General features: G+C 60.6%; 1 protein-coding gene across 1 annotated transcript in view; it reads right to left on the reverse strand.

Moving 5' to 3' along the window:
- Positions 1 to 617: 617 nt before the first annotated feature.
- The window catches only part of MAPK8IP1 (mitogen-activated protein kinase 8 interacting protein 1), a 20,510-nt gene continuing 5,789 nt past the window's right edge, over positions 618 to 15,338 (reverse strand). The window contains exons 2-12 of the mRNA XM_007455796.1: positions 8,083 to 8,188; positions 5,745 to 6,056; positions 4,101 to 4,182; positions 2,986 to 3,798; positions 2,744 to 2,819; positions 2,001 to 2,173; positions 1,657 to 1,766; positions 1,438 to 1,554; positions 1,273 to 1,343; positions 1,055 to 1,153; positions 618 to 690 (exon numbers count right to left, since the gene is read on the reverse strand). Of these exons, the coding sequence (XP_007455858.1) occupies positions 618 to 690; positions 1,055 to 1,153; positions 1,273 to 1,343; positions 1,438 to 1,554; positions 1,657 to 1,766; positions 2,001 to 2,173; positions 2,744 to 2,819; positions 2,986 to 3,798; positions 4,101 to 4,182; positions 5,745 to 6,056; positions 8,083 to 8,188 (2,032 nt within the window). The remainder of the gene's footprint in view (positions 691 to 1,054; positions 1,154 to 1,272; positions 1,344 to 1,437; positions 1,555 to 1,656; positions 1,767 to 2,000; positions 2,174 to 2,743; positions 2,820 to 2,985; positions 3,799 to 4,100; positions 4,183 to 5,744; positions 6,057 to 8,082; positions 8,189 to 15,338) is intronic.

The raw sequence follows: 15,338 nt of genomic DNA on the forward strand, positions 1-15,338 counted from the left end.
TGAGGTGGGCCCCCCTGCAGTGCTCTCCCTCCCTGTGCGGCCGCACCCCTGCCAGGGGCCAGCATGCCGGTGATGGAGCCATCCAGAGGCCACACAAGTGACAGGGCTGGGGACAGGGACTGCACCCCTGCCTGCTGCCGTTTTCCTCACTGCAAAGCCCTCGGGAGGTGGCTGGGCCCAGCGTGAGCTCAGGGCCCTCCGGGAGCTGGGGGCGGGGGTGGGGTGGGCACTCACAGGTGGCGTGAGCTTTGTAGAGGCCCGGAGGCCCTGGCAGGGAAAGTGAGGGAGGCCCAAGATGGGACAGAACCCCCCGCTCCGAGGGTGGGCACCCTTCCTGGCCAGAGACTTAATACCACCCCCCAGCCCCACTCCCTCCCAATCCCTGGGCAGCCTGCTCTGTCCTCCATAGGTGAACCTGATCCCATATATTACGATAAACTGCATTTGCCGCTCCCCATAACCCCCGCCCTCCCCCACCCTCGGCCAACAGCCCCCCACTTCCCCATCCTCTGGTAGTGGCAGGTGCCCCTCCTCAAGCAGTGCCATGTCCTGTCAGCAACCAGCCGTCCTGGCGCTGGCCCCAGGGCCCAGGGGATGCAGAGGGCAAGGCAGCGCTGCTACTCCAGGTAGATATCTTCTGTGGGGCAGGTGTACTCCACGAACTGCTTGTAGAACTGCTGGAACGCTCTCCTAGGAGGCAGGCAGACACACCAGAATGACTGGGGAGGAACAGGATCTCGACCCAGGGTTTTCACACTGGAGCCTCGGGGTACCCGGATGGGGCTGCGCCTCCCCCAGCCAGAGCTGCTCAGCTCTGTTCTTTGCACACAGTGTTTCCTGAGTGAGATTTCAACTGAAGGAAGGGCCCAGCAACCAAGAAGTTTGGACCTCAAGACCACCCAGCCCTCTCTTCAGGCCTCTGTGACCCAAGGACGCCACGCCGACCGAGTGCCGGGGAGGACTGAGGGATGCTGCCAAGCATGAGGAACGTGCTCGGGGCCTGAGACCTGGGCTGGCTACAGGGCTGGGTGCTTGGCAGGACACACACACATACCCCACGGATTCTGCCAGGGCTTTGGTGGATTCTTCAGACACAAAGACATGGCAGGCAAACCGGTGGTCGGCAGGGTGCTTGGTGATGAACCCAAAATACCTGTGGGAGGACAACAGTCTGTCTGGGCGGGACGGGGGCTCAGAACCCTCAGGCACACGCGTGGACCCACGCCCTGAACCACCACCCACGCCTTGACCTCTTCCCCGTCGTGTTCTTACTTGTTGTTCTTTGGATGGTATCCGCAGAAAGAGATGTTTTTTAACTGGAAAAAGTGGCTACATTTATTCCCCTACAGGAGGGAGGAGAGAAGAGGGTGGTCATCAGCCTGCAGGGGCACAGGTTGGAGGTCTGACGGGAGAGCGGGGCCAGGCCGGGGCAGTCACCTTGGCCTCCTGGGAGTCGTCAGCCTTGACGCCGATCTTCACGCCCCGCACGCTGATCTCTAGGACGCAGCTGGAGGGCGGGTTAAAGTGCACGGTGAGCCGGCGGGTGGTGGCAATCTGTGGGTGAGGGATGGGAACATGAGGTGCTGGGTGGCCCTCTCCCCAGGAGAGGATGGGGACCGGGCCGGGGGTGGGCACCCTAACCAGCGGAGCAGGTACCTTTTGCATAGCGGCACAAAGGACGTCGTTGCCCTTGTGATAGGGAACCTGGACTGAGCCCAGGAACTTCACCCGGAACTGGTCCACCCAGTCGCTGTTTTTGGTCAGGGCTGGAAAGCAAGCGTGGAGCGAGGGGTGGCAGACCCAGCAGAGGATGCACCACCCAGGGCTGCCCCGACTTGGCTGGGCCTCACTTTCCTCGATTGTGAAGTGGACCTGAAGTCACTGCTGCCCGGCCCCCCTCCCTGGGTGGTTGAGATCTGAAGCACAGGTCCGCCCGGCAGCAAATGGGGGCAAGGCAGATGGGGGGCCCAGTGGCACCAGGTGGGGGGAAGGAACACTACCTGCCATATGTTCAGGCTCCTTGGTGACCTCGATGGCGTAGTAGGCAGGAAAGATGCCCCGGGCACCCGTGCGCATGTTGTAGGCCTCATACCAGTAGTCCTCAGCCTGCAACTCCACCAGCAGAGGGTCATCCACTTCCAGCTCAAGTTCGTCTTCATGTCGAGGCACAAACCTGTCCCCAACAAGGGCCTGTGAGGAATTCACCACCCAGGCCCCTCCAGCCAGCCATCTACTCCGCACCCTGAGGTCAGGGGGTTGCGTCGGCATCACTGGTTCAATAAATGTTTGCACAGCGTCCCATGTGCCTGTCACTCCCCGGGGGTGGGGGTGGGGGTGGGGGGGAGGCCAAGGTCAATCAGACATGCATCTGCCATGGAGGAACTTGCAGCCCAGGGAGCAAGTGACCAGGGCCACTGATAAACTGTGAGAGGTCACAGGAAGCGAGTATTTCCACATGGAGGAGGGTGATGGGTAGTGGGTTTTGTGTGTGGTCAGGTGTCTCTGTTGGGCACCCTCCTGGGCCCCTGCCCCGGCCAGATTAGGTGCTCAGTCCTGGGCTCTGGGCAGCACAACACGTTGCTCCGAAATCATCCACTCCGTCCCTGATCTCCGAGTTCCTAGAGGGTGGACACTCCACCTGGGGCTGCGTAGTGGGGTTGGGTCTAGGCCAGGGGGTGACGGCAGAGGCAGGGAGGGTTTGGCCCCAGCTGCTGCCTGGCCAGCCTGGCCCTGGGGCTCTTACCGGAATACGGCCCGGTGGCTCTGTTCCTGCTCCTCCCCATTGATGACGCAGGAGAAGAGCCCGAAGGACTCCGCACCTGTAGATGAGGTGGGCGGGCTAGGAGAGGGTGGTCCCAGCTCCGGTTGAGGCTCGCGGGGCAGGTAGAGCGCTCGGTCCTAACGCCTTGAACCAGATGGACCTGAGGCCACCTCCCGGGGACACCCTCACCCCGGTCCCCACACGGCTCCCTACTGCCGACTTACTGGAGGAGCGGGAGCGGCCACTCATGAAGACGTTCAGGAACTTCTTGGAGAAGTGGACATCGGGTTCATCGGGCGTGGAGTCCTCAGAGAGGCAGGTGGGGGGCCGAGGCCGGGGGGCCTCCTCGTACTCCTCCCCGATAGCCGACTCGTAGGGGGAGGAGGCAGAGGCGCAGTTGTCGTAGACGGTGGCTGAGTCGCTCTCGTCGCTGTAGTCGCCGAAGCATGGCCGCAGGCTCACCAGCTCCAGCTGTGCGTGCTCATCCACCACCAGCGTATACTTGACCGAGTCGTAGGACAGGGCGCTGGTGTCCGAGCTCAACGAGGCCCGTGGAGGCGGTGGCGGCTCGCCCAGGCTCCCCCGCCATCCTCCACCTGGCAGCTCGGCCCGCTCCGGGGACGACAAGCAGTCGAAGCCCTCGTCCTCCTCGCTGATGGAGGGGTGTGGCCGCCCTGCAGTTGCCGGGTAAGCCGCGGGGTCTGGGTCGGAGCTGACCGACATCCGGCTCTCAGCTGGCGGCAGGAAGGCGGAGTTGGGCTCTGCAGGGTCTGGGGGCCTCTGCACTGGTGTCAGGTAGATCTCCTCGGTGGCCTCCAGCCGCACGTCCGCCTGGTAGTGGATGCGGTCTCGATGCGAATGGCCCCGGCCAGCCGGTGGAGCAGCAGGGGGGCCACCGGGAGGTGCCATCTGGGTGGCAGCGCTTCGGCGGCAAGGGCTGTCGGTGGAGGTGCCTCGATCCTTGGTGGGGGCGGGGCTGCTTGGGGGCGGCAGCTCATCGCTCAGGCAGATGTGCTCATGTGGAGGTGTCTGCTCCCCTGGAGAGCAGGCAGGGCAGTGGTGAAAGCAGGTGCCTCGCCCCTGACTCCGAGATTACCTGCTCCCTCCACTCAGCACGCGGACACAGACACCAAGATAGAGCCTCCGGGGCAGTAGATCTACGGCAGGCTCTGAGGCCAGTCCTCTCACTCCAGCCACAGCCGACAGCGGCTGGGCCTGCTCAGACCTGTGGGACCGGCAGTTCACCTCTACCCAGCAGGCTGGAGACTGCTGGTTTGCTCTCTGCAGTGGGGACTGAGGGCACGTGGAGGTCCAGGTAAGGGAAAGGGTCACGACTTACCTGTCTTCAGTGGTGAGGATGATCTCGACACCCGATCCTGCCAACTGTGCTTCTTGCCCAGGGAATTATTATTCAGTGTGTCCTGTGCAGGGAACAAAAGGCCCTTGTGACAGCAGCGCTCAACAGTGCCCAGCACAGGGAGGCCCTGGCCCTGCCCCCATCAGGCCATCCCTAGGCCATTTGCTGCTCCCCCCACCCTTTAATACTTGCCAAGGGCCTCACCCCCCCAACCCTCTGGAGCAGGCGGAAGGGGTGGCAAGTCACAGCCCTCCCAGCCAGGGCTATTGGTGCGAGACAGACCACCCCCTTGGCTCAGGGAAGCTGGCTAACCCTCAGGGGGATGCTCTCATCAGCCTCAACAAAGGTGGTGATGGCCAGTGTGAATGGTGGTGAGTGGGGGCGGGGGCGGGGAGAAGCAAGAGCCATCCAGGGACAAAGCCAGACCCCCAGTCTCAGACATGGAGGGTTTACAAGGAAGATGCCCACTTCCAGCCCAACTCCCCTGGAGCTCAGGAAGCTATGGCCTAGGGAAGGGGCAGGGACATTCTAGGAGAGCCAGGAGGAAGGCTCTCCCCAGCAGCTCCCCTGGCTTGGGGGACTGGGATGAATCATACAAACGACGAATCCAGAACATGGTTTCCCCACCCCCCCAAGACCACGTGACAGAGGAGTGACAGATGTAGTTGTCAGAGGCCTCCTTCCTGGATCTCGGGGCCACCCACCCCACATTCTCAGCCCCCTGGGACCCCTCTCCACGATGCCTACGTACAAGGTCCCCTGCACACAACTTAGCCCCCTCCCCTGAGGACACCCTCACAGGCTCTCGCATGCATGAGTCTGGCTGCCAAAACCCACCCGAGAGGATCCTGGGAAAGGGACCAATCCTTTCCCTGCAGCCCCTGCACCCTCCACCAGCAGGCCCAGCTCCCTGAGCCGCTCCTCTGTACCTCTCCAGACTGGGCCTGGAAGACAATGGGCCCGGCCGGCTCTCCCCCACCCTATTCAACCCTCCTTGGCATCCAGCCACCCAGTCCAGGGGCCCTGGGCCCCCAACCCAGCCAAGCAGCTCCACCTCCCATTTCTCTTCCCTGCCTTCTGGGAATCCCCAGCTGCCCACATTTCAAACTGGCTGCTGGTCCCCATCCCCAGCTCTTCACAATTTCCCATGACTTTCCCCCGAACTGACCACTTCACATGCCTTTTTCTTCAGGCCCCGCTTCTGACCCACCTTCACCGGGAACCCCATACCCTTGCAGGCCCTCGAAGCCCTGTTCTCTTACTTCCCTACTTCTCTCTTCATCCGCATCCTTCCACTGCCCCTCTCAGCCCTTTCATTCCTTCAGCCTCTCCTCTCAAGGCTCCAAACCCAGCCAGCCCGGCTCGGCCCCTCTCACTTAAGACAAACTCTACCTGCCCTCAGCGACCACCTCCCCAGGGGCCTCCCCCGTGGGAAGTTACGGAAGGTGTCAGCAGGCCCGAGACTTCTAACTCCTCCGGACTGGCAAGTGACTCTTCCGCAGCCCCTCCTGCTCCCCGGCCAGTCCGGGCCTGGACCCTGAGACGGCCGGCGCTCCGAAGACCTCCCGGGGCCCTGCCCCAGGGCACCGCCCCCTAAGCCCCGCCCCCAAGCCGCTGGCTCCTCACCTGAGACCGCGGCACCTGCGGGAAGAGGTTGAGTGTGGTGGGCCGCTTGGGCCGGTACGTATCCCCGCCGCCCGGGCCCTGACCCTGGCCGCGGGGCGCCGTCTCCTGATGGGGCTCCGCCTCAGGCGGGTCCGCTCCCGGCCGCCGCGCCGCACGCTCCTCCTCGTCCTCCTCTTCGTCGTCCTCAGCGCCAGGAGTGTCCCCCGCCGCGTCGATCAGGTCCATCTGCAGCATCTCGGCCTGCAGCCGGCTCCCCGCGCCGCCGCCGCCGCCGCCGCCGCCGCCCCCAGACAGCAGCCCGGCGCGTGGGGGCTGCTGGGCGCGGACAGAGGGGCGTCAGGGGGCGGGGAAGGGGCGGGGCCAAGGCCGCCGCGCACCGCCCCCTACGCGGGCGAGTCCATTCCGCGGCCGCAAAGAGGGGGACAGAGGGAACGGAGCAGGAGCCCCGCGAGAGGACCGTGCCCTCCCGCGCCTTCGAGAATGCGCGAGGCCGCCTCCTCCCCACGTCAGGCGGAGCCTTTTGCAGTCCACACTTCTCCCCTCCCCACGGTCCCCCCTCCCCGACTCTTTGCACCCTCCCGTTCCCTTGGCAACGGCCAGTGACCTCACCCGGGTAGTAAGCCGAGCCCAGAGTGAGGTCACCGCTGTTGCCATGGGGACGCAGGGTCGCCGAGGAGTTCGGGCCCCACAAGGGATGGGGACGGGGTTTTGAAGGGGGCAGGGAGGAAAACTGAGGAAACAGTCTCAGCCAAGAGGGCCTCAGTGCGGACAGGAGGACCTGAGCGCGACTGGAAGAGGGATGCTGAGGGGCAGGAGCAAGTGGCAGGCACCTGGACGAGGCAGGTGCATCCCCACCTTCCTCGGTCCTCAGGCTGAGGCCCCTCCAACCTGAGGTTTTCTCTCAGGCCAGCCTAACTTTGAGAGCCCCGTTCTAGTTCCAGCTCTACCATTAACTCCCTGGCACCTTGGACAGATCCTCCGACTCTCCAACTCCCCCACCAGTTAACTGTCTCCCCGCTTCCCAGAGAGGTGAGGACTCACTGGCAAGAGTACTTGATGGCCCCCTGGAGCTTGTCTAAGGCCCCACAGGGTACGCCCCGAGCTAGTACTGCCTCAGGGTCCTGCTCGTTGCAAGGACCACCCTCTCCAAGGCTCTGCTTGTGCAAGTGGGAGTCGGAACACCCTCTCCAAGGCACTGCTTGTGCAAGTGGGAGTCGAGAATATATGTTAGTCCAGAATCAGTGGCCTCTGCCTCTAGCCCTTCCTGGCCTGGCCAGAGGGTGGCGGGTTGGAGTACAGGGTACTGAAGGGTTAGCCCCACCCCTTGGTTTCCTCTTGCCTGGCAGAACTTACAGAATCTCTGGGGGCAAAAGGAGATCAACATAGAGGCACCCCATCCCAGCTCACACGGCAGCTCTCCTTTGCTAACCATTCTCCCAACACCATGTCTACTTCGGCTACCCACCCTCCAGGGGGCTGAGAGAAGCTCTGGGCTCTGCAACCTAGCTCCGCACTTGCCTTCCGTCTCCTGGCTAGCGGCCCCTTCTTCCTGGGGGTGGGGGTGGGGTGGGAGGAAAGCCCAAGCGGGAGGGGATATAGGCATATATATAGCCGATTCACTTCATTTCACAGCAGAAACTAACACAACATTGTAAAGCAATCATACTCCAATTAAAAAAAGAAAAAAGACATAGGAGGATCCTTATCTGACTCAGTCTCTCCAGATGCTGGGGACCTCCTGGCAGGATTCAGAACTTTGGGAGCCGAGAGAGCCATCTGTCCTATGACAAAGCCATGGGGCCCAAAGCAGCAGCAATGCTGGATTAACCTTCTAGAGGGACCTTTAGGACGGTGGGCCAGAGAGGGTCTTCGAGGCTGTGTGGTGTGTTTGGTGCAATGGTAGCCAAGGGAGTGCCCTGGCTCTTTTTTCCTGCCCCAAAGCACTGCAGATTCCACCAGACTCCACCCTGCTCTGCCTCAGGCCCTCTGCCAAGGCAGCTTTGGAAAGGATTTAGGGTAGTCCTGAGGCTTCCCTTAATTCTGGCCCTAACTGCTGCTGTCCTAGGCCTCAAGACTTCCTGCTCTCTCCCTTCTTGTGGACAGTTGAAGGAGCTATCTCCTGCCTTAGCCCCTGGCAAAATAAATAAATAAATAATAAATTAAGAATCTGAGCACTCAAGATGTGCCAAGCATTGTACTGGATGTTTCCTGCATGTTATTTCATTTAATGAGGGTGCCACACAGACCCTGAAAGCCCCTCTAGATATGGGGACACCTTCAGTCCTGTCCCTACCCATCCTGCCACTCCGCTCAGGGGCTCCCGAGAGCCCACCCTTACCCGTAAGGACAGGGTGTCTTTGCACTGCAGGCTGATGCCGCACTCATCGGTGATCTCGGAGAGGTCTTCATCCTCAAACTCCTCCAGGCTGATGTCATGGGTGAGCCTGGTGGGGACAAGAAGCCAAAGTTACCACTCAGGGGATTGCTGCCAGCGGGCCGAGGCCCCCTGATGCCTCCCTAGTACCTCTTCCAAGGGGCAGCCCCTCGAAGGCAGATCACAACCCCCAGAGGATGGGACCTGGGGTCTACCTGTGCCAGTGCAAGGGGTACTGAACAGGCAGGGAAAGAGGTTTGGGCTCATGTCAAAAGGCAGGCCTCCTAGGGTGGCAGTGGAAGGGGAGGCTCCAGGTTACCCCAGCTCTTCCCAGCTGGGAGTTGTCCACCCTGCTGCCAATCAGGAGGCCATGCCTAGAAGGCCCAGCTGGTCAGAGCCTTGGCTCTGCCAGAGAAACGGCTCCCAGGGTCAAGGCAGGTGCCAAGGCCAGTTCACCCATGGAAGAGGCAGAGAGTTGAGAAGAGACTCCAAGGGATGACTGGAGGGGGGCTCCCTGTGCAGGGCAGTGACAAAACCCCCAAGGTGCTGGCGGAGGCCCCACCCCAGCCTCCGAGGAGAGCTCCAAGTCCCCAACCCAGGAAGTCCCACTCCAAGTCCCCAGCCCAGGAAGTCCCACTCCAAGTCCCCAGCCCAGGAAGTCCCACGCCTCGTAAGCCCTGGGAACAAGTGCAGGGGAGTCTGGTGTCAGTCTCGTTTCAGCCTCTTCTAGGAGAGACCATGCCCCTGTTCTGTGTTCTTGGTCTCATCAATTCGAACATAAAATCCTCTTGCCTGGCATGTGGGCCCCAACAGGAGGCCGCCCAGCTGGGGGCAGGGACAGCTGGAGGTGTCATGAGCGCAGGAAGCAGATCAAAGCACTTCAGCGAGGGAACGCTAACTGGCTGTGTTAGAACCCTCTCCCCCCAGGCCAAACCTGGGCCCCAAGCCCAGACTGCAGGACTGTGCCAGCCCCTGAGGTGCCTGCTGGTCCCCTCACCTGCTCAGCCCCAGCCCCGGGGTCCCTGCCCGGCTTGGTGTGGGTGGGACATTGAGAGAATTCGGAGTCTTTTCTTCAGTAAAACCAAGAGACGGAGGCATAGAGAATGGAGACCCACTAGTCCAAGGTCACCCAGGAGAGGTGGTGCGCTCAGCCCCAGGGGGATCCTAGGAGTCCACGCCCTCTGCTTCTCACCTCAACCAGACCAAACGGAGACCCGGAGCTCAATGGAGCCGCCCCGGTACTTCCCCTCCCCCACAGCAGTCCCCACACCCCTACCAGCTCTCCCACCGATCCTCCAACCAGCTGTCATTGTCTGGGCTGGAATCCATCTTCAGCACCAGCTGCATGGAGAGCCCAGCCCGGCTGGGGGGCTGCGGGGCCCCGGGGCCGCCCTCTCATGCCCAGAAGGGTGGAGGTGCCAGGGCTCCGGACAGGGCTGGGGCCTCGGGCCTCCACCGCCTGAGTCTGCCTTTCTGAGTCCAGCCCGCTGCAGAAGGCTGGGGAGCTCATCAAAAATAGATGGGCTGGGAGAAGAGGCAGCGGCTGCCGACCCGGCCCCGGTCCCAGCTCTTCCCAACCAGCCCTCGGCTGCGGGCAGCTTCCTCCCCTGGCCCTTCGCGCTGCCGCTGCCGTCAGCCTCCCCCCGCAGGATCAGGTTACTGCAATCGATGCCACGGCTCCACCTGCCCTTCCAATGCCCCAGTCGGGGGCTGGGGTGGCCCCCCTCCCTGGCCCAGGCTTGTAGGAAGACAGCAGAAATCTGGGATGTTTCCCCGCAAAAGCCAGCCCCTGATCTGCTTTAAAGGGCCAGCACCACAATTAGGGCTCCTGGTAGCAAGATGGAGGGGCTTCCAAAATCCTCCACAAATGGACGCCCCATCCGCACAGCTATTCGCTCACCCCCATACCTCATCAGAGAGGTTTCTGTGGGCCCAGGCAGCCTTCAGACAGTGCTGCCTGGGGTGGGTCTGGGCTGCCTCTATTGCCCACCTGGGTGCCCCTCCCCAGGGCTCCATCCTTCAGTATCCATCCAGGAAGTGCCTATGGGCATCGGAGGCGCCACAGCCAGGGCTAAGGCCAGATCATATGTGGATATCTCACAGCAGGGCAGGAAGGGCAGCTGGGGAGCTAATGAGCCTCCTGGCACTGCGGGGTGGGGGGTGGCGTAAGCAGAAGCTGGAAGGTCCCTGGAGAAACAGGGGTGGGGGAGGGAGCTGGATGGACATTGTGCTCTTTAAGGCCTCTCCTGACCTGGAGCCCGAGGGTGGTAGGTTCCCAGGGCTGGGGGAGGGTGTGGTGTGGAAGTAGGGGTAGGGTGGGGAGGACAGCCCAGCCCAGAAGCCAGAGCAGCCCTGCTCAGTCTGGCACAGGGCGGCATCTCTGGCCCTGGGATGAGAACCCAGTGGCAGGCACTAAGCAAATGGTTAATATACACACTGGCTGCCTGGCCAGTCACAGAGAAGTGACTCCTGGGACTCAGTCAGCACCAGGCAGCTGCAGGAACACTGGGTGTCTAACCCAGAGGTGCCCTCAGACGCCCCCTGCTCTGCCGGTGACCTCTGCACACATATGCATCTCCTCGTCCTCAATGCCCAGCCTGGTCTAGCTCCTGCCTCTGCAGTCCCAGACCTCCGCACTGGCCTGCCTGCCTCAGTTTCCCCATGCCAGCACCGTCCCACCCCACCTGCCACGATCAAGAGGAGCTGCCTGAAATGCCACCCTTTTGCCCCCCACTCAAAACCCTCCAAGATTCCCTGCTAGTGGCTGACTCCTTGGCCTGGCATTCAAGATCTGCAGCTCCGTGCGTGACTGCCTGCCTCTCGCACCCACCTCCCCAGTGTCTAACCCAGCGCTTGGATGGAGCACATGGCAGGCTCTCAACCTGTGCTTGTTGGTAGAAGGATCAGTTAAGCCTGCTCCTCCAGGAAGCCCTCCTGGCCCCCTGTGTCAGTGCCTTACAGCCCTCCGGGCAGCACTCACTGGTCCCCTGTCATGCCCCTTGCTTGTGATTGGCATCACCCTCTGCGTGGAGGTGAGGCAGTGTTGGGGAGCAGACAGGACGAGGCCTGCATCAGACGCCCTCCCTCCCCTCCCAGGAGGCTCCAAAGGTAGATGGAGCTCACACCCTGCCCCCACCCTGCACCCAGCCGGTGGTGAATAAAGGTCCCCTCCCTCCCAGTGAGGTCTGGAGGGCAGAGCTGGTGAGGTCCTCTTGCATACACCAGGCACCCAGTGCGCGTCTGCTAGATGTCCGTCAAGGACAACCTCAGCCCCCACGGGCTCCTCTCAAACCAAAGTGTTCAGGGCAGACCTGCAGGGTCTGGCTTGGACCTGGGCTGAGGCTTCTCAGCTCATCTCTACACACCTGATCTCAGCATCACCCGATATTCCCACTTCCTGGGACAGCAGGTCTGGGGGCAGGCAGGGACAGCTGTTATCAGATGAGGAATGAGGTTAACTGAGGGCAGTGGTGGAAAGGGCACTGGGCTGGGGCTCAAAAGCCTGCACTTGGGACTTCCCTGGTGGTCCAGCGGTTAGGACTCTGAGTTTCCACTGCAGGGGGCATGGGTTTGATCCCTGGTTGGGGAACTGAGATCCCACATGCAAGCGCGGCACAGCCAAAAAAAAAAAAAGAAGCCTGCACTTGATCCCTGACTGGTGGGGTGGGTTAAGGGAGCTCCTTAATCTTATTTTTTTCTCATAGGCCAGGCAAGATGGTAGAATGGCCGCCATATCAGGCTTAGAGGCAGGAGGCCTGAGATCAAATCCCGATTCCTTCGCTTATGAGAAGCAGCCGCCCCGTCTCCTGAGCAGCTGCTGTGCCCTGGCCACCAACCTTCTTTATGCTCTGCATCTCCCTTCATCCTCACTCCAGCCTTGGAAGAGGGTTTTTATTCTGTCCATTTTACAGATGAGGAGCACTAAGGCTCAGACTTAAGATGCCATAGGTCCACCGTTTCCCCATATATAAAATGAGCCCTCCCCATATCTGGGTGCTGGTAAATTTAACTGAGTGGAGAGTTTGTGAATTGCAAGGTGCTGTCAGGAGGTCACAACCAAGGATCAAGGGGCTTTACTGATTATGGAGTCCCCTTTGCAAGTCATACTCCCCCCACCTCCCATCCCGCAGCCCCAGGCCCAGCCCCAGCCCCAGCCCTAGCCCTGCCCTTTCCTCCTGCTTTTCCAGATACCAGGTGTTCTGGTCTCTCCGCCGAAGCCCTGGGATACCCTTCATGGAGGGAAAACTAAACAGACACTTTGCCCCTCCAAACTCAAGAAGGGCAACTATGGGGAGGAAGGAAAAGATGGAAGGGAAGAGGGGGGAGGGGAAGGAAGGAAGGAAGGAAGGAAGGAGGGAAGGGAGGGAGAAAGGAAGGAAGGAAGGAAGGAGGGAAGGGAGGGAGGAAGGAAGGAAGGAAGGAAGGAGGGAAGGGAGGGAGGAAGGAAGGAAGGAAGGAAGGAGGGAAGGAAGGAAGAAAGGAGGGAAGGAGGGAAGGAAGGAAGGAAGGAAGGAAGGAAGGAAGGAGGGAGGTTGGTTCCTTCCTGAAGCCACAGATCCACCTTCCCCATGGAGACCTGAGCCCTGAGCACCACAAGGCCACCTCTAGATCTGGAGACCCCAGCCCTTCGGAGGCAGCCGTTGCTGATCAGTCAGACCTGCTTGCCCATTCCGGTGAGATGGTTCCTGAGGTCTCATCCGCATTAGCATTTGGTGACTCGATGTCACGGGTTTGGTCTCTGGAGACCTCCCTGACCTTTGGCGTCTATCTTTATATTCCAGGCCCCCTCTTCCGCGTTAACCTCATGGCCTCCCGCTCCAGTGCCCCAGTCCCTTCCTCTGGCCGAGCTGGCCCCTCACTGCACTCTGAACATGCCATCCTCAGGCTCCCCTTCCCTGAGCCGAGCTCCCCTAAATGAACAGACAAGTCTCTGGTGTTCCGATGTTCATGTCATGGCCTTTTCCCTTGCCATGTGCTGTCACATCTCCCGTTCGCCTCGTTCCACCTACAGCAGCTCTTTCTAATCTGCTGTTTCAACCCAGTAGTGGGTGGAGTTAGGAGTGCCTGCGAAGTGAGGGTTAAGTGGTGAAGTGCTGAGGCTTTAGCTGAGCAGAGGCCAATCAGAGCCAGGCATCTGGTTGCTCAGAGGCCTTTCCTGTCTTCCTGCTCCTGGCTCTCCTGGAGTGAGGCAAGGATGCCAGCTGAGTGACCTTGGGTCCTGACCATGGTGTCCCACGGGCCCCTCTCATGACAGGGGGCATCTGTGGTCCAAGGGTCCAGCCTGTCTCTCTGCTGCCGTCTGAGTGCTGAGCAGAGCTGCCCAGTGGGCTCTCGGACACGTGCCCAGGCTGCCCTACTCTAAGCAGCTTCCCCACTTCCCTCAGGCTGCCCTATAGGCCAGTCTCCGAGGGGCCACCAAAACCAACATTTGAAATGCAAATCTGGTCTTGTCACCCCTCCCCAGCTCAGAATCCTAACAGCTTCCCCCAACCCTTAGGGAAAGGGGCCAAAATTCTCACCTGTGGCCCCTCCCCTCCCCTCTGGCCTAGTTCACTGCCCCCGCCCCCCAACTCTCTAGGCTCCCTTAACAAAGCCTCCTCTCACCTCCCTGATCAGGCCGAAGAGCCCTGCTATGGGCTGGGTCCCTCTTGCTGGTGTCCTGGGTCACTGTAATTTTACCTCTGGGCTCTGCAACCAGTGGTGGGCTCGCCTTGGAGGCAGTCCATCCCTGAGGGCAGGATCGTGTCACTCTTGACCAACAATGGGTGGTGCCTGATAGGACAGGTACTTAATGAACAGCTGTTGAATGGAAGAACCACAGGTCCTTCTAGATTTCGCCCTTGGAAATCTTTATGTCAGTTCCCTTTTCAACTCAACTTCCTGTGTCCCCACCCCTCACCTGCATCAGAGTCTGGGGTGGGATGTGGAGGCCTCGGGGAAGGTGGCACTGGCTGGAATGGGGGCGAGCCAGGCCCAGCGTCATCCTCAGAGCCCTCTCTCCATCCCACCCCCAGCTCTGGGTGGACCTTGGGGTCAGGCCGGGTTTGTTCCTCTGGTCTGGAATTCCCTTCTCAACTGTGTCCACACTGAGGTCATCTTCACTGAAAACTGAAACCAACCCAAGAAACAAGTCTCAGGAGAAAACCCTTACTTGGGGTTATCATTTGCCTCATCTGTTTAAACATTGTGGTGTTGATATGGAGCAAGAACCCTGGGATCTGGTGACTCGACTTTCAGGAAACTATCCTGAGAAAATAATCCCACCCAGGGAAAGACCTTTATACACAAGGATGTGTGTCCTGGTAATGGCAAACAGCAGAGCGGGTATGACTCTCCTTTGGGATGAACGTTATAAAGTCTGTGTACTGGGACTTCCCTGGTGGTCCAGTGGTTAAGAATCCGCCTTCCAATGCAGGGGACGCGGGTTCGATCCCTGGTTGGGGAACTAAGATCCCACATGCCGCGGGGCTACTGAGCCTGCGCGTCACAACTGAGACCCGACGCAGCCAAGTAAATAAATAAAGTCTGTGTATTAATGTAGAAAATGGCAACTAATACAATGAGCAGAAGACAGAACGTGTCACCTTATGGCTCCATGTGATGGTTCACACGCAGGAAGAAACACTGACAAAACACAGCTGTGAGATGTGGTGGGATCTCTCCTAGTCCTTGCTGGGTCACACCTCCCACCAGCCGCCTCCCGGGCCTGGCTCTGGCCCCTCACAGAGCTGGGTTTCCTGAGGGCATGAGACCCAAGGCCCTGTACCCTGTAGGCACTAAATAAATGCCTATTAGAGGCAGTGCTGGTTGACCCAGGCCCTGGGTGTTCCAAGAGAGCATCTGGTGCCAGATGAGGCAAGGCCCATGGTCGATGCTCCTAGAGATTTCCTGAACGAATCCAAGAGCAGGGTCAGGGTCCAGAGGTGGCACCCAGGATGGGCAAGAGCCCCTGGAGTGGGGACGGGGCCAGGGAACCAATCTGTGGGATCCACTGGGGCCCCAGGGATCCAGAGACCAAATTTAAGGCTCTGACATCCAAGAAGGGGGGTTGAAATCCTGCCCTGGCCACAACCAGCTGTGTGAGGCGAGTCCACCTTCTGTCCCTGCACTGGAGGTTCATCGCAGCTGGCCGGGGCACTGCCCAGGGGCTGGGGTGCAGTGGCCCCGGCAGCTGCAGCTCTTCATCCCCCCCTCCCGCCCCAAAACGTGGCTGGCCCCCC

Source organism: Lipotes vexillifer, unplaced genomic scaffold (assembly GCF_000442215.2).
Source record: "Lipotes vexillifer unplaced genomic scaffold, Lipotes_vexillifer_v1.1 scaffold977, whole genome shotgun sequence".
Classification (NCBI taxonomy): Eukaryota; Metazoa; Chordata; class Mammalia; order Artiodactyla; family Lipotidae; genus Lipotes; species Lipotes vexillifer.